The following is a 17,656-nucleotide window of genomic DNA, read 5'->3' as shown; positions in this document are numbered from 1 at the left end:
GGCTCTCCAGGAAAACAAGCCGGCATTTGTCCAGCTGTTTTCCACTGAAGTCCCTCTCAGCTCGGCGCCCACCGGGTTTGTCACCTCCCTGCTGGGGATGGAGCTTCCCAGAGATCCCAAAGCACCGGGAAAAACACCGCGGGGAGGTGCGGGAGGAGAGGGACAGGGGCTGTGGGGTGGGGAGAGGGGCTGGGGGACACCGAAAATCCCCCTTGGTGGCGAAGGAAAGGTGTTTGTGGCGAGGGGGGCAAGGCTGGGGTTTGCCCAAAGCTGGGCAGGAGGTGAGTGGATCCAAAATTCCCAACTCCAACCCTGCCAACAGCCTCGTGCTGGGAAAAGACAAACGTCAGAGCTCGGGAGCTGTGTGGGGAATGGAAAAGTCCCAGCGAGCTTCCTGCCAGGGCCACTGTGTCCCCTGCAGCCAGTCAAGGACAGCGTGTGCCCCCCCCAGGCCCCACTGTCCTGTCCAGCATGTGCCAAGGGCTCCTGCCAGCCCCTGCGCCCCAGAGAATGGGATCTGCGTGGTTTGTAGGGAATCACGAGGCACACACAGCCCGGGCAGCAGCCAGGACAGGGAGGGGACACCCAGGACAGGGAGGGGACAGTGCCCACTCTCACCCCCAGTCCCCAGCAGGACTTCAGCAAAGCTGTGCCCAGACCTGGGGCCTCTCAGAGATCCCTCCAGGGAAAAAAGACTCGCAGTTGGGATAAGGATTGATGGATGTGGAAATTCCCGCTGGCTGGAGGGGAGAAAACAGGTTCAGGATGAGCACAGGGATCGAGCTGAGGGTGGGGGCAGAGGCTGAGATGAAAGACAAGGATGAAAGAAAAACCCAGATTCCCAAGGCCTGGCTTCACTCTGCTTCGGGCTGGAATCTGAGCTCAGCAAAATGCTTTTTTATTTGGGGGTTGATTTTAATATTGGTGTCTGACAGAGAAAAAGCTGATCTGAGCACTCTGCACAGCCAGACGAGGGGTTTCTGCTCCTCCTTCTCCTGTGCCCCAAGTCCAGCTGCTCTTGGTGTTTCCTCCTCCTTCTCCAGGGCAGTTCCCTCGTGCCCACCAGGTCCTGCCACCCCTGCCTGCTTCTGCCCTTCCCCAGCTCCAACTGCCCCCTAAGAGCAGCCAAGCCAGGCTGCCAACCCCAAACATGCCAGGCTTTAGATCTAACCACCCCAGAGCTGGCAGGAAGGGGGCAGAGCCATGCCAGGGCTCAGGGAGAGACAGGACTGAGTGCCCAGCTCTGGCTTGGGGCACTGGGGAGCCCAGAACAGCATCTCTAGCAGAGCCCACCTGGCAGTGCCCACCTTCCCTCATGGCAGAGCCCACCTTCCCCCTGGCAAAACCAACCTTCCATCCTGGCAGAGCTCACCTGGCAGTGCCCACCTTCCATCCTGGCAAAGCCCAACTTCCCCCATAGCAGAACCCACCTTCCATCCTGACAGCTCACATTTCATCCTGGCACTGCCCACCTGGCTGTGCCCACCTTCCCCTGGCAGAACTGACCTTCCATCCTGGCAAAGCTCACCTGGCAAAGCTCACCTTCCATCCTGGCAAAGACCACCTTCCCCCTGGCTGTGCCCACCTTCCATCCTGGCAGAGCTCACCTGGCAGTGCCCACCTGGCAGTGCCCACCTTTCCCCTGGCAGAGCCCATGCTGCTGGCTGTCTCCCGTGTTTCATTCCCGTGCTGGGGAATGCCAGGCTGGAGCCGTGTCCGGGCACTCGGGGGGCACTCGGGGGGCACTCGGGGGGCACAGGGAGGGTTCCTGGTCAGAGCAGGAGCCCCGCGGGGTGCCGGGGCTGGGCAGCCGCAGAGGTAATTAGTGAGCTCTGCTAACGAGCGGAGAGAACCGCGCCTGGTGTTCGAGCTGTGCTAATTAGGAACTAATCACAGGCACAGCCATGTTCCCTCCTTGGCCAGGGTCCCACCCCAAAGCTGTCCCAGGCCGGCTCGGGCAGGGAGCGCTGGCAGGGGAGGTGGAGGCTGAGCTCTGGGGGAGCCAAGGCTGCTCCTGGGTGAGCTCAGCGCCCCGGAATTCATCCGATATTCCCAGTGCAGGGCCCCGGGAATGTTGTCCTCCCTCACAGGGACATCAGCGGTGGCTGCAGTGTCGTCCTGCCCCCCGAGAGGACATTCCAGGGAGGGGAACATGGGGCTCAGACCCCGGTGGGCTTTGCATCAGATCCTACTGACCCCACAGAAGTGTTCCTACAAAAAATTGTTCTTCTCCAGGTGCTGCTGGACAGGCCTGGCCCTGTGTGAGAGTCTGGGAGGTGGGGACACAGCGAGGGTCATTCATTGTCACCCACAACCCCCTCCTGGAGGCTGCTCCTTAAAGATGGGTGCAATCAGGGATAAAATCCCAGTGGATGGCTCTGGATGGGTGGCAGCTCCAGGCAGGACTCCCTCCCTGGCTGAGCCCATCCCTCCCCAGCTCCCTGCATCTTTCCAGGAGAGCTGGCCCCGTGCCCTGACTCTGTGCCCATCAGCAAGGTGCAGCATCAGCAGGAAAAACATCCTGGGAAGGGCTTTAAATGGAAGCAGGGAAGGAAAAGACGAAGGGGCAGTTCTGTTTCAGAGCCCTCGTCGGGCTGTTTGCCTCCCTGATGGGGAGGGACGCAGTGGCTTATCATAAATAGGATGATATTTATAGAAATGTGGTTAATTATAGAAATTTCCTTGGCAAGGAAGTGGGAAAGGCCCCTGAGCAGAGGGTTGGCAGAGGGAGCTGGGAGGGGAGCAGGGCAGGGGGGGCAGAATCCACTATTCCCAGGAAATCTGGTGGAAAAACCAGCATGGAACGGATCTGCTGTGCCCTGGAGAGAGGAGATGGCAGAGGGGTGACAGTCACAGCCAGCAGCAGAGAGCTAACACCCCCTGGCACAGGAAATCGCTCCAAACAGCACCATTCCAAACACCTGAATGGATTCCAGCTGTAGCTTAGCAACCTCACCTGGGTAAAAGCATCGCCCCAGGAATGCAGGGCCTGCGGAGAGGCAGCTCTGCATTGATTCCCAAACCTTTTGTTCCTTCCCTTTTGTTCCCAAACCTCAGCAACCAGCAGCCAGAGGGGATGCAGCTCCTGCTGCTAACCGAGCCACGGAGCCACCCCTTTCCTGAGCCGCTGGAAATCCCCTTTGTCACCGCAGGATGAGATGAATCCAACCGAACCTGAGTCACCCTTTTCCACAGAAGTCACACACTGATGACTCTGGAACAGCTCCTGCCACACCCAAAAACTTGAGAGAAACTGGAACTCGACCTGATCCCAGCAAAAGCACTCAATTTTTGCGGTTTCTGTGCATTCCTCAGTACAAATAAAGGGAGTAAATTACGGGTAATAAATTTATTTTTGATATTGATTTTTATACAGAGCTAAATGGAACATAGAAACAGCACCAAGCCATTGAAGTTTGTTCTACAAAACCGGGTTTAGTACAAAAAAGATGACAGCAATGCCTGACTCTGCGCTTCTGGATGGTTAAAAAAGCTCACCAAGAGTTTAAAAAGGTTTAAGAACAGAGGCACCAGTGTTTGAGAGAATCTCTCTGGCAGCAGTGATTATCTTGATACATTTTGGAAGAATCAAGGTTGCCCTTACTCCCTATTTATTAGTGCAAGGGGCTGGTCCTTGCCTTGAAGGGCTGTCAGTCTCCTGCCCAAACACCCACACCCAAAAATCTGGGGTAAGAGCAACCTCCACGCAGGACATTCCCCATTTAATGGGAAAGATCTTATCTTGCTCCTGGGGAGCTCTGCTCCATCCACACGGAGCCTGAGGGGTGCCAGGGGAACTCCCCAGGTGGGGAGAGGTGCCCACTGTGCCAGGTGAGCAGGAGTGGCACAGGAAACACACCTGGAGTGGCATCAGAGGCAGGGCTGTGCCCTCGCTGGGACAGGAGCAATCTGTGCAGCCAGCCCAGCATCTCCTCAAGGACAGCAACACCCCGGGGCTCAAATCCCTGCTGGCTGCACCCTGCAGGCTCTCCAGCCATGGATTTGGGCCCTGCAGCCTCGGGAGGTGCTGCCCAGCCCTGGAGAGCAGAGCAGCAGCTCCTGAGCCGAGCCTGAACTGCCACACTCCGGTGCCATTTCCTGGGAAACAGTCGTTCCTCTGCTGGACAGAAACAGAAGCTGAAGTAACCAAGTGATGACAGACACGAGGCAAGGATGCAGCAGGGCTGGGATGGAGCCAGGCTGCTCCTGGGACCCGCGGGGACAATCCCAGTGCTGCCACATCCCTGCCCTGACACAAACACAGACACGGAGCTGCCCAGCTGAAACACCAACATTGAGCCCTCAGAGCCCTCCCAAAGCTGCTCTTGAAGAGCCACGGAGCAATCCTGGGCTGGAGCCACAGGAAAGCACCTTTAGAAGCGTCCTAGATCCTTTATTTTCCACCCAAATCCCACCCCACCCCACCCCAAAAGAACAGAAGCACACAGACTGCAGACTTGAAAGTGTAACAGGGTCACCAACTCTCCTCCACCAGCCCCAGCCCAGCCCAAACCACCAAGGCACGTCAGGCTCCCTCTCTCCAGGCCCATCTTCACCCAACTCCTCCCCCTCTCCCCAGTTTTGGATGGATGAAGCCAACACAGAACATTTTCCTCGCTGGGAAGCAGCAAGTGCTCCCTCACTGCCTTTGAGCTGATAAAAACAAATGCTGACAAAGACACGCCTGAACTGCCACCCTAATGTTTCCATGGGAAATGTTATCTTTCAGCACATTCCCTGATGGACTCTGCCACCAGTCGGCCTTTGCAGAATTGAGGTCAAATTTTGCACCCCCAGCCCTCGAGAGGGGTTGTGCAGTTATTCTTTGCAGGTTGTTGTTTGCTTGCCACGGGAGCCAGGTCTCTGTGGAAGGCTCACTTTGGTGCAATTCCAGCTTCCCATCTTCCAATCCCTAAACCATCGCTGCTTTAGAGATTTCCAGCTCAAACCCACCTCCTTCCCAAGCCATTATTGCCCTGAATGTGTGTGTTGGAAGAGTTTCAGCAAGGAGAGCAAGCAGAGCCGTGCAAACCCTCAACCCTCAGAAAGGCCCTGCTCCTCCCACCGCCACCGAGGGGCCTGAGCCTTGCAGAGGATCCAAAAAATCCACGGCTGCTGCACTCCTGCTGCCCCTCAGTGCTCTGAGTCCGACAGGTACGAGGGCTGAGTCCATCTCCACACCAGCATGTCCTCCCCCGCCACCCGGTGGGATTCTGTCTGGATCCGGGACTCGTTGGAGGCCAGGAAATCCACGGCTCTCTCCCACACCCGCTTCATCTTTTTTCTGCAAGGAACAGCAAGAAAAGAAATGAGAATCCTGAGCTCGTTGTGCTTCCCTGAGGATCTGGCTGCCTCCTGCTCTCTGTGCAGGCGGAAAAGGGCAGCAAACAAACGCTGGTTGAGAGATTTCAGCCCAGGGCATGGCCACACAAATCCTGCCTGGGGGGAAGATGAGAGGCTCTGTCAGTGCCCTGAATTTCTGCCTCAATTTGTGCTGCAAAGGGACTCGCTGAGCAAATCACCCTTTCCCATCCTGCACACAGAGATCTGAGCCGGGGGACAGGCTGATGTTCACCCCAGCTTTGGATCCAGCAGTTCTGAGCTCACACCCAGGGCTGGGTCAAACTGCTGCAGTCATCCCTTGGAAGAGGAGTGCTGTGTCTGATACAGAGTGGGGATGCTGAACACCTCACAGCAGAACAAAACAGCTCCATTTAACCAAAACACAAGAAACAGCCCTGCAGAGATGGAGCAAAGCAGCCCTTCAGCCCCACCACCCACAGAGCAACAGCCTTGACCACAACTCCTGTCTGAGAAAGCCCCAAACCGAGCCTGAGAAAGCCCCAAACCGAGCCTGAGAAAGCCCCAAACCGAGCCTGAGAAAGCCCCAAAGCCAGCCTGAGAAAGCCCCAAACCCAACCATCTCACTCCAGCTCCCTCCCCAGCTGCCCAACTCAAACTGGAATCCTTCCAAGATTTCACAAGAGCCCCTATATCCTGCTCAGCTCATGGGAATTGCTCTGAAGAGCTCAGCACTGTCTGGAGAGCCAGGCAGGATGTCTGGGACAGGGGACAGCAGCAGACAGCCACCAGGTGAAGCAGAGGACACCTGATGCTCCATGTCCAAGCAAACCAAATGCAGGTGGTGCTGGCCAGAACAAGGACAACAGCCCTGTGGCACTGCACAAGTGACAGCAGCCCTGTGGCACTGCACAAGTGACAGCAGCCCTGTGGCACTGCACAAGTGACAGCAGCCCTGTGGCACTGCAGGACCAGCCCTGGGGCTCTCACACTGATCTGCACCAGGTGCAGCCACACCCTGAGCTGTGTCCAAGCCTTTCCCAACCCAAAGGCTCCAGGCTGCTCCTGCATCCCTCCAGGGCTGCATTTTGGAGCTGTGCTGAATCCCATCCTGCTGCTTCCAGCCCCCCTGAGTGCCCAGAGGCAGCTCACCTGCTCTGGGGAGGGATCAGGCTGTCCCGGACGTGGAAGATGCCAACGTAGGGATAACGCTCCAAATTCCGCTCCCATTCCTTGTAGTGGTCCTGGACAACAGCTGGGGGACAGGAGGACACAGCAGTGAGGACAAGCCTGCAGGGAGCAGAGCAGGGCTCCCTGCATTCCCACAGCTCCTACCTATGATCTTCTTCACCATGTCATACATGGCTTGCTCCTCCTCCTCCATCTTCCGCCAGCGGTACCGCAGGAAGATCAGGATGCCCCACAGGGTTATCAGACCTGAGAGGATAAAAACAAAGGCAATTCAGGAATTGGCAGCTGGATATTTGCTGGATGCAGGTTTTGTTCTGACACTGTGTCCCTGCTTGGAACTGAATTTGGGTGAATGCTTTTGGTCCCCAAAACCCCTTGGTGATGCCCCCAGCTGCAGCATGAGAGCTCCTGGGGATGTGGGATGAGGTGGTTGGAGCTGCCCCAAAAGAGAAACCCCAGCACAAGCACAGGGCCTCAGCTCTGCAAGTCCCAGAGGAGTCCTTGCCAGAGGCCTCCCCCACAAGGATCACTCTGGAAGATTGTCAGGTTTCACTGCTCCGTGGAGAGCTGCTGGATAGGGAAATAAAGCCTGGAGATGTGGGAGATGTGTATGGAAGGTTTAGCACTGACAATGCCCCCAGCAGGACTTCAGGGTCTGCAATAAACACGAGTGTCCCCTGCCACCCCCTCGGTGTCAGGCTGGATTAGAAACTCCTGCAGTGACACAGCTCTCGTTATCACCTCGCTGGGTAAAACCCCTGTCTCAGCTGAGGCGTGACAGACTATTCCAATAAAACCTCCAACCCTGAAATGCTACAAGGCATTATTAAAAAAGCTGGAGGACCTGGGAGCTTAGAGCAAGAAAAAAAAAAAGAAAAGAAAAACTGACTCCTTTAGGTAAGTTAACACACTTATTTTGCAGCCCATAATAATGGGTACTTGAGGAATACCCAGAGAGCTCATCAGCTGCCTGATTTAAAGCAACTTTTAAGCACAAGAGGAGGGCTGTGGGTCTCTTGTGCTGCCAGAACAAAGGTTAATTAGACATTAACTCATCAGCAGATTTATTTCACCTCTGTTAGGCATTTCCTCTGGCTGAGGAATGTGCTCAGAGGGGTTCATCCCTGCAGCTGAGCCCTGAGAAACACTTACTCCAGAAGAACAGGAACAGGTTCATGATGGCAGTGACCACAGCCCGGCGGAAACGGCAGCCCAGCCCCATCTGGGGGTGAGCAGATTCCAGGCAGAACACTTCCTCCACGCTGGAAACAGGCTCTGACAGGTCCCTGCCTTTCAACCTGGTGGGAAGAGGCAGAAAATCTCACTGAGCAGAGCAAGCTCCAACTGCAATCTTTAATCAAGAGCGGGAGAACAACCAGACTGCGGATGCAGCAGGAAATGCCTCCACATCCAGGCAGAGCCTCCTGCCAGAACATTTTGGGCCTGGCTGCTTAGGCAGGGATGGATGTGGCTTCAGGAAGGCAGTGGGGCTGCAGCTCCTGCTGGCACGGTGAAGGCTCCCTGAGCAGCCTCTCTGACAGCCTCCCTCGGCGTGCTCAAGATTGAGCTCCAAATTGGATTCCCACCTCCCAGCACGGAGATGGAAATGTTCCCTGAGTCAGAGTCACTGCTCAGCCCTGGCAGGGGGAGTTTGGGGACACAGACTGGGGCAGGGACAGCTCAAAGGGTGACAGAGCATCAGCACAGAGCCCTGCACACCCCTACACAGCCCAAGCCAGGCTCACTCCACACTGAGCCATCCCCACAGCTCACAGCCATCAAGGGACATCCACCACATCCAAGGGGGTTTATTTTTTTAAGCTCCTAATTCTGTCTGCACTGAAGAGCCCATTAGACAAAGAGGTTTGCTCAATTTACCGATGCTCAGCTCACCAATCAGCTCAGCCTCACTTCTGGATTCTGCACACACACAGCTGTTTCCCACCCCCTTGTCTTATTTACAACCCAAATTCCACGGAAATATTTAAAACACGCAGCAGAATCACCCAGTGCAAAGCTCATTTTCAGCCCTGCCTCTCAGACTAGCGACTAAAAAATAATCTTGTGTAGCTAAAAACGCCAGGGGCAGGGTTTTGGGGATGCTGCCACACTGGATCAGGGGAAGCAGAGCTGTTTGGGGACCAGCCAGTAGAGCTGCTAATTAAGAAAATAAAAAGTGGGAGGATATTGTATCCCACGGCTTCTGATTCGGGAAGTGCTGGAGCAGAAAAATACAAAATTTGAAAACTCTGGTTTCCCAGCCCACCTACAAATCCAGCCCTGCCCCTAAGGAAAGCATGGCCCATCCTGGGAATTTGCACACCCCAGGAATCAAAGCAGCAGACACTGTCTGATCCGTGGATCACAGCAGCAGCTGAAAGAATATTTAAGAGCAAATGGAGCAGTGGGAATTCCTACAAGCCTTGCCCACCAACTCCAGCACCACAACTGCTGCACTTCACTTAATCAGAGACACATTTAGCAACGTGAAAATGCAAACAACTGTTAAGGCTTTGGAGTTAGCAGAGACTGGAGGCAGCCCACGCTTCCCAGAGGAAGGTGATGATGGCTGCTGACTCTGGGTGAGACTCTTTCCTCAGATTATGGACTGGATGTTGATTTTTCCCTGAAAACTCAGTGTTGCTGTTCTTTCTCATGGATGGAGCCTGCTGGCTGAGAAATGCCCCCTCAGTGATCCAAGAACAACCCACAGTCAGTCAGCCCATCCATCCAGGAGGAATTTCTCCATGGAAAGGGTGCTCAGGCACTGGAAGGAGCTGCCCAGGGAGGTGGTGGAGTTCCCATCCCTGCAGGTATCCACTTGGATGTGGCACTCAGTGCTCTGGGCTGCTGCCCAGCTAGGATTTGGTGATCCCTCAGGGATTCTGGGCTTTAGTGTGCACTGAGTGCTCTGCCAGAGACACAAGTGACCCTAAAGGTATCATTCAACATCCTTTCCCTCTCCTCCTCCTCAGGACTTGCTCCAGAGGATCCCAAAGCACAGGTGACATCACCCACTGCACAGAGGGCTTTGGGTGACCCAAATGTACTGGAGAGAAGTTATCCTGGGAAAAGTGACCACATGGGCAAGCTAAAGAGCTGTAGGCACAGGAGCCTGGGCAGGACACCAGGGCCACCTCACCACCACTGCTGGCCACGAGCAGCCCTGGCCTCCCACTTCCACCCCCTGGACACAGCATCCCACAGGCAGGGCTGGGAGTCAGGCTGCTGGAGGGAGCTCAGTTCCCACCCTGCTGCAGGGCTGTACTTTTCCTTTGGAAGTTTGCCCAGCAAGCTCTGCCACAGCCAATCCCAGCCTGTCTGCTGAAGCCTAACGAGCTCTGGGAGCTAAAGGGCACCACTGACCCTGTCAAATTCCACCCAGATCCCCAGCTTTGACACAGTGGGCTCCTGCTTATCAAATTCCCAAATCCTTGTTGCTGTTCAGTATCACCAAATCCCCAACTTTGACACAGTGGGTTTTTGCTCACCAAATCCCCAAATCCCTGTTGATGTTCAGTACCAACAGATCCCTAACTTTGACACAGTGGGCTCCTGCTTACAGAATTCCCAAATCCTCGTTGCTGTTCAATATCAGCACATCCCTAACTCTGACACAGTGGGTTCCTGCTCACCAAATTCCCAAATCCCTGTTGCAGATCCCTAACGCTGACACAGTCAGTTCCTGCTCACCAAATTCCCAAATCCCTGTTGCAGATCCCTAACTCTGACACAGTCAGTTCTTGCTCACCAAATTCCCAAATCCTTGCTGCAGATCCCTAACTGTGATACAGCAGGTCCCTGCTTACCGAATTCCCAAATCCTTGTTGCTGTTCAGTATCCAGTGCAGGGCAGCTTCAAACTTCTGAGAGGAACTGCCAGTTACATTCTGTGCAAAGGAAGCCATAAGATGATTAGTCCTCCATTCATTTAAAATACTGACCAACACGATTTCATTACAGCAGTGGGAGAATTCATTCCATAGGGTCTGTCCCCAGGTTAATTCTTATAGGGATTCTGCAAAATGGAGGGAGGAGAACTAAGCCTGAAGGTCTGCCTGGCCTAAAGTCTTCTGACTGGGGAGATGAGGCATGAAGCACTGTGTGAAATAACACCATCCCAGACTGTTAGGGCTAACCACTGAATACAACATAATCTCACTGACAGTTTACCAGGAAAGAAATGGAATGCTGGATCAGAGCAGTCTGTCTCCTGACACTCTGCAGTGGAGAAAAATCCTTCTTCTGCCCAGCCCTCAATCCAGGGAAATTTCTGGTTTCACAAGACTGATGGCTCCAGTGAAACAACAAACCATTAAGATTTACAGGGGGTGAATCAGAGATGGAGGAGAAAATGATTTTCAGCAGAACTGCTGAGAACAGGACTGGCCAAAGGGGAAGTGAGAGATATGGGAGAAAATCAAAGCAGGATGAGAAAGTAAAATGGATGGTGAATTGTTTTAGTGTCTATTATTTATTGCCTTATAAGAGACTAAGCACTGGGTTGTAACAAAGCTGCTCAGAGCTCACTCACCAGCACGTGATCCTTCGCCTCACTAACCCAAATGCATTTGCTTTTGAGGTTCTCAGGGTTCCCACATTCAAAATTACCTGGGAAAGGAAAGTCAAACAGAAAAATCATGTTTGGAAAAAAGCCTTCGAACGGCTCAGAACTAAGGCTCTGAATGTATACCAAGAAATGCTCTCCTTTCCAACCAGCCCTGAGCAAAATGATTCCAGGGTGAGATTTATATTGCAGGCAGATCAGATTATGACTATTAATAAAATGCTCAGCCCCTGCACGGAGGTTGGATAAGGGCAATCAAACCTCACACTTGAGAGCTGCTGCTGGATAAGGGCAATCAAACCTGATACTTCAGAGCTGCTGAACACACAATGAGGGGGAAAAGTATTGTTTCTGCCCCTTGCAGAGCACAGAACCACAGCTGTGCCCTGGTGCCACCAGGTATCAGGTGAGGAGTTAATGATCAGTGTTCAAAACGCCTCCGAGGAGCTGAAATCACAGCTCTGCCTCTAACCCAGGCAGAGAAAAGCTGGCAAGGCACTCAATCCTCTAAATCTTGCCTCACCAAGTTGACTAAACAAATGTGCTAAGTAAATCTGATGGAAATCCAAAGTCAGATTTGAGAAGATTTAGGGAATTCTGTGCAGCTTCAGTATCCAAAAGGTTCAGCCTGTCTGAAGTACAGCAAATAGAGCTGAAACCCTTTTGCTGATTACCACTGCTGTGAATCTTGCTGAACGAGTCCCTGCTCACACAGTGGATTTCCAGCAGCCTCCTCCATCCCACAATACCAGTGATGGGCTGGATTTCCTCCTGGAGCAGGGGCTGTGCTGGGTCAGCTCCTCAGCCCAGAGAGCCTGTCCTGCTCTGTGCTGAGAAAGGAGAGAGGCACTCACCCATCTGCTGCCACTCTTCAGCAGAAACGGCAATTCAATTTTTTAAAGTCGCTTTATTTGTAAGAACACAGCAGTTTACACTTCCTGACTCTGTCCTGAAGCTGCTGGTAGGAAAGAATCACAAACCCAACCAGCCTGACCCCAAATTCCCAACACATCCCAAACAAGGCTCACTCACCAGAGCAGGGTGATAGGAGTGCATCAGCCAAGCACCACTCAGAATTAAAATAAACCCACCTTTTGCTGCTTTCCTATTCCCTGCCTGCCTCAGAGCTCCTCCATGGAACTGCTTGTTCCATAAACCATTCCAGAGCGGGATAAAAGCGAGCAGGAGCTGGGAGAGGCAAGCCCTGCAGGCTCAGCAGGGTGGGGATGCCCTGGCACTCACCTGCCTGCACGGACAGGTAACTGTAGAGCTCGTGCAGCACAGCCATGGTCACGTCCTTCTGCTTGGCCTGGCAGAACTGCAGGGCACAGAAAGGGACAGAGACAGGACACACATCACCAGGGGGACTGCAGCTCCAGGCACCAGACAGCCACAGCACTGAGGCTGGTTCAGCCCTGCACCACCAGCTCCAACCAAAGCACCTGAGCAGAGGAACATTCCAGGCACAGGTGACCCTGTGCATCCTCTGGAAGTCCCTGCCCGGTGGAACTGGTTGAGTTTGAAGATCCCTTCCAGCCCAAACCAGTCTGGGATTCTGAGATTCTATAAAGTGCCCCCAGCCCAGCCTGCAGCACCAGCCTCAGACCCACCATGGACAGATCCCAGCTCCAGAACATCCCAGCACACCACTGCTCAGAATCCAACACGAAACCTTCTCTCTCCTAATCATGAGAGGTTTGGGCTGGAAGGAACCTTAAATCTCACCCAGTTCTACCTCCAACACCTTCCAGGTTGCTCCAAGCCCCATCCAGCCTGGCCTTGGGCACTTCCAGGGATGGAGCAGCCCCAGCTTTTCCAGTAATCCATCCTCACAGAGGAGCAGGGCTCTGCAGACACTCCATGGTGGAGTTGAGGGAATTAGCTGGATTAAATTCTCTACTGTTAAAGCTGAAAACAGCTTTATTGCAAACCAACAGCACTGCTGGTACAACTGTTAAAAGAAACTGATTCACATAATTGGGAATTTAAATTTTTATCTTTCAGAGTCTCATACACACTCCTAACTTAATCTGGCCCATTAATTCCAACTCATCAAGTCCCAATTTTTCTGTAAAACGATAGAACTAATCATTTTACAGTGATCCTGCTATGGGTGGAATAGAATACCTGGCATAACCACTGATCTGTGAGAACTCACAAGACTGAAGATAAATAAAATAAATGCTTACATCATCCGTGCTTTTGTCACAATCCACAGGCAAGAGATTAACTAGGAGAGAGAAGACAGTGAGTTAGCTGACTGCAAACAAGAGCTTTGATCAAGAAAATAATTATCTTTTTAAAAGCAAGCTCGACTTAAAGCCTTATTCTGCTACTTCTAATCTCCCCCTGGCAGCACCTTGAGATGCCAACAACCCCTCCAGGAGCAGCCCTGAGGAAAAACACACAAATGATGCAGGGGATGAACGTGTTCAGCTGGGGCTGGATGTTTTAACAGCTGCTGTTTGAGGAGATGCTTCACGCTGATCTTTACACTCCAGGGAAGCTCCTTGCTGCCCACCAGGGAACCTGAAATGTCCCAGCAGAGCCAGGGAGGGAAAGGAACTCTCCTGGAGGGTTGGTTGCAGCTCTGAGCTCTGCAGGGCTTGAAGAGCTGCCTGCCCCTGAGGCACCTCCAGCACCCTGTGAATCCACAGCCGGGCAACAGTCCTGCCTCCAAAATTCCTGTCCAAGCTGGAATCCAGTGGCACTGGGCAGTTTGATCCAGGCTTTGGGAATGCAGCAGCTTTCCCTGCCCACATTAAGGGCACAGTTTGCCCAGGCTCAGACCAGCACCTTCCCAAAACAGCCCCAAAACCCATCCTCCTTCAGCTCAAAGCCTGAAATAGCCCCATTTCCAGCTCTTCCAGCTGGGGCACCCTGCTGTACAAACCAGCTGCTGGGGAAACCCTTTCCATTTCTCATGGAAGCTTTGCCACACCTGAAGTGCTGAACTGACTCACTGCACTTCCCCCCAGCCAGGAGAAAGGCCAGGAAGGGCCATGCTGGCAGAGAGAACATAAAAACACACGCCAGGTGCTACACAGACATTGTGTCACACCATAAAATCCATCCTTGGCCCAGCAGGCACCCATAAAATCCATCCTTGGCCTAGCAGGAATGGCTCTCCACATAAAACCCACGGTTCTGAGGGACTGAAGGCCAAACTCGTTTGGAAAAAGCTGACATTTGATTTGCTTCCCATGATTAATAAGGTTTCCCGTGGAAAAGGGGGGATGGGAAGAGGGGCAGAAAGAGAGAGGTCAGGTTATGGTGATGAGAAGGATAAATGTGATGGGGATGGAGGCAATGAAGGGAAAGCAGGAAGGTGAGGAGTAAAGTTGAAATGAGAATTAAACCAGTGCACGTACAGCTCTCCTCTCTGCCGTCCAGCCAGCCTGACCCAACCATCTTCACCACGAGGATGCCCAGAAAAATCACGAGCAGCACCACGCTGGCGAAGCAGAGGAACTGGGACAGGTAATACTCCAAGCCTTTGCCCTTCCCCTCCTGCTGCTGCCTCGGGGCTGAGCGCAGCAGGGCTGCCCGTGGGGTCACTGCCTGTCCCCCATCGCTGGCCGCTCGCCACGGGAAGCGCCGGATCAGCCCCCCAGCCCGGCTGCCGGCATCCCGCTCTGCCTCCTTCCCAACGCTGGAAGCCAGGTCCTCCTTCCCTCTCCTGAACAGGCTGCTGAACCTCCCGGGAGCTGCTGAGGAGCCCCACTGGGTGCTGGGGGTCACCTCGCTCTCCCGCCTCCACCAGCTGTTGGACAGTCCCTTCCTTTCCCCCGCTGTGTCCCAGGCAGAGCGGGAGCTCTGCGCCCCAATTCCCGCTCCTGATGTCCCCCAATGGCTCCTGGCCTTCTCCTCGCTGGGAAGGGGTTTGGAGCCTGCCGAGGAGCCCCAGTAGGGTGTGGAGCTCAGCCCGCCAACCCCATCCAGCCCCAAGCCAGCCCGGCTGCCGAGCCCCCCGCTCCTCTCGGCCGATGGGCTCCACTGGGCTGCGGAGTTGGACTCCCGAAACCTGTCCGCGGTTGGTCTCAGGCCACTGCTGAGCCCCCCGCTCCTCTCTGAGGCGCCCCACTGCAGTGAGGAGCCCCGAAACCCATCCAGGGTGGCCCCCAGCCCCTGGCTGAGCCCCCGGCCGCTCTCTGGTGTGTCCCAGTGGGTCAGCCCGCCGCCCTTCTGCACCCCGAGCCCCGCAAGCCCCCCGAGCGCCCCGCTCCTCTCTACGGACGTGTCCCACGGCGAGGAGGGGCTGAACCCCCCGTGCCCGGCCAGGGATGCCCCCAGCCCACCCCCTCCTCTCTCTACGGTCGTCCCCCACTGCTCCGAGGGGCTCAGCCTGCCGAGGCTGTCCCGGGACAAGCCGCCCTCAGCCCTGCCGCCTCCGCCCCGGCCCGGCGGGGACCCGCGCGGGTCTCCCCAGGACTGCCCGCCGCTCTCCCCCGCCGTCCCCCAGCGGGACGCGGGCGGCCGCCCCACTTCCTCCTCCTCCTCCTCCTCTTCCTCCTCCTCACTCTCACGGGCGGCCCCGCCGGTGCCGCGGGCGAAGCCGGAGCGCTGCCGCGAGGGCGAGGCCTGCGGAGGCCCTGCGGAGGAGCGGCCCGGGCTGGGCGGCGCGGTGCGGCCGCTGCGCCGGGCTGCCGCCACCTCGGCCCGCAGGCAGCCCAGCTTCTTGATGTAAACCTTGCGGGTGGTGGCGGTGATGGGCCCCGGGCGGTAGCCGAGTGCCAGCAGCTCCTTGCGGAGCTCCGCGTCCGTCAGCTCCGCCATGGCCGCGGCAGGCCCCGCCGGAAGCGCCCCGCAGGCGGGAAGCGCCGCCGCCATCTTGGGAGGGGCCCGGCGCGCCCCTGCCGCCGCCATGTTGGGAAGGGCACGGGCCGTGTGGGGAAGGGCGCGGGGCGGGCGCCATGTTGGGAAGGTCAAGTGAGGCGCGGGCTCCCCATCCCGCCGTGCTCTGAGGGAGCAGCGGGAGCTGCTGCGGCCTCAGGAGCGGGGAAAGGGGGAGAAATGGAGACAGCAGAAGCCGAGAGCCTCCTCAGCTGCGGGGCGAGCCGGTGGGGATGATGGGTTGTTCCCCATCGCTGTCTGGGGCTGCTCCTCGAGGAGCTGCCGCTTGGTTCACCCCGATCTTGTCACGCTTTTAGGGCCATTCTCCCAAAAACATTCCTTTCCCAGCCACCTCCCACCCCCACACGCGTTTCCCTCATCTCCGCCCAGTTGCCGAGCTCTGCCAGAACCTCAGGCAGGACCAGGAGCCAGATCCACAAAACATTTCCCGGGCAGGAGGGTCTCTGCACACCCCACACCTCAAACAGCAAACCCAAGCGTTGACTTGTAAATTTATTTTGGCACCGCCGCGATGAGCAGTAATTGCTTTTTGCTGCCGCCGCCGCTAAAGAAAGTGATGAAAGCGGCTGGAATACGGTGGCGTAATATCGGGATTTAATTAAAGGTAATGGAACGGCGGTGCTGAAGGTGCTGAGGGCTGGCTGTGTGTCACCGGTTTGGAGGTGTGACACTGGAGTTGGGGACACGCCGTGGTCCCTCGGGATGGCAGCTGTGGGGAGAGGGAGGCTCTGGGGGAGCACGAGGCTGGAAGAGCTGAGCTGTGCCTTCCTGAAATAAATCACAGAGTCACTGAGGTTGGAAAAGCCCTCCAAGACCATCGAGTCCATCCTGTCACTGATCCCCACCTTGTCACCAGCCCAGAGCACTGAGTGCCACCTCCAGGCATTCCTTGGACACATCCAGGGATGGGGATTTCAAACCTCCCTGAGCATCTCCTTCCCATATTTAACAACCTTTTCCATGGAGAAATTCCTCCTGATGTCCAACCTGGCCCTCCCCTGGCACAGCTTGAGGATATATCCCCTTGTCCTGTCACTAATCCTTCTTTCAGGAACCCTCTTCCTTATCAGGTCCCCAAAGCTCACCCCACTCTTCCCAATTTCCCCAAGGAAGCAGCAACAAGATGCTGAGATTTGTTCGTCTGGTTGGCAACAGCAACTAGCTCCTCAGCAGAGGCCAGGGAGCCCATTAAAGAGCAAACTCAGCTGTGCTGGGAAGTGTGAACGTGCTAAGCTGAGCCTCCTCTGTGCTCCACTGGCAGCTCATGATGTGGAGAGGGGTCTGATGTAAACAGAAAATTCCAATTTGCTCCTATCACACGGAGCCTGTGAGCTCACAGCTCTCACTTTGCAGAAGCTCTGCCTGGACACGCAGACGAATGCTGGCGTCTGAGGCTGAGCTGGTGCAAACCTGGGAATTAGATGAACTCACCTTGTTCTGGAGAAAACAGCAGAAAAAGCCCAAACCCATCCTTTCAACCTGTGGTTCTGTCAGTCAGTGAAATTATCCCAGACCTCATTGCACAATCTTTGGAGGGGATGGCATGGGAGTGCTGTCAGACAGCTGGAGGATGGGGGAAAAGCTATGATTCCTCCTCAGAAGGAGGTTGGCAGCACCAAAACTCAGCAGGATTAGGTGCCTCTTCCTTGAGGGAAGAAATCCACAACCCCTTTCCCTTCCTCCCTCCCAAGAACAACCCATGGGAGAATCCCTGCCTTCCCTGGAAGGCACCTGGACCCCAGAG

The 17,656-nt window shown here is 55.3% G+C and overlaps 1 protein-coding gene and 1 long non-coding RNA gene across 2 annotated transcripts; one reads left to right on the top strand and one right to left on the bottom strand.

Moving 5' to 3' along the window:
• The first annotated feature begins 57 nt into the window (after positions 1-57).
• On the top strand, positions 58-4,440 carry LOC146426987 (uncharacterized). Its single transcript, XR_014856614.1, has 2 exons — positions 58-146; positions 3,058-4,440. It is a non-coding gene; the product is annotated as an uncharacterized LOC146426987 (long non-coding RNA).
• Positions 3,335-15,877, bottom strand: LEMD2 (LEM domain nuclear envelope protein 2). Its single transcript, XM_085083069.1, has 9 exons — positions 14,430-15,877; positions 13,248-13,288; positions 12,301-12,376; positions 11,026-11,102; positions 10,302-10,381; positions 7,645-7,790; positions 6,637-6,738; positions 6,454-6,556; positions 3,335-5,284 (listed from the first exon to the last, which is right to left on the bottom strand). The coding sequence occupies exons 1-9, from the start codon at positions 15,832-15,834 to the stop codon at positions 5,134-5,136; spliced, it is 2,181 nt and encodes a 726-aa protein (XP_084939195.1). The 5' UTR covers positions 15,835-15,877; the 3' UTR covers positions 3,335-5,133.
• Positions 15,878-17,656: the final 1,779 nt, after the last annotated feature.

Source organism: Lichenostomus cassidix, chromosome 26 (assembly GCF_008360975.1).
Source record: "Lichenostomus cassidix isolate B80296 chromosome 26, HeHo_3.0, whole genome shotgun sequence".
NCBI classification, from domain to species: domain Eukaryota; kingdom Metazoa; phylum Chordata; class Aves; order Passeriformes; family Meliphagidae; genus Lichenostomus; species Lichenostomus cassidix.
This window is presented reverse-complemented; position numbering and strand designations above follow the sequence as displayed.

Excerpts from the sequence above, each read along its gene's own strand:
- LEMD2 (XM_085083069.1), bottom strand. The coding sequence starts at position 15,834 with ATGGCGGAGCTGACGGACGCGGAGCTCCGCAAGGAGCTGCTGGCACTC. Across the intron at positions 10,382-11,025 it reads AGGCGAAGGATCACGTGCTG|AATGTAACTGGCAGTTCCTC; the intron begins GTGAGTGAGCTC and ends TCCTTTGCACAG. Across the intron at positions 5,285-6,453 it reads CTGATCCCTCCCCAGAGCAG|AAAAAAGATGAAGCGGGTGT; the intron begins GTGAGCTGCCTC and ends TGTTCCTTGCAG.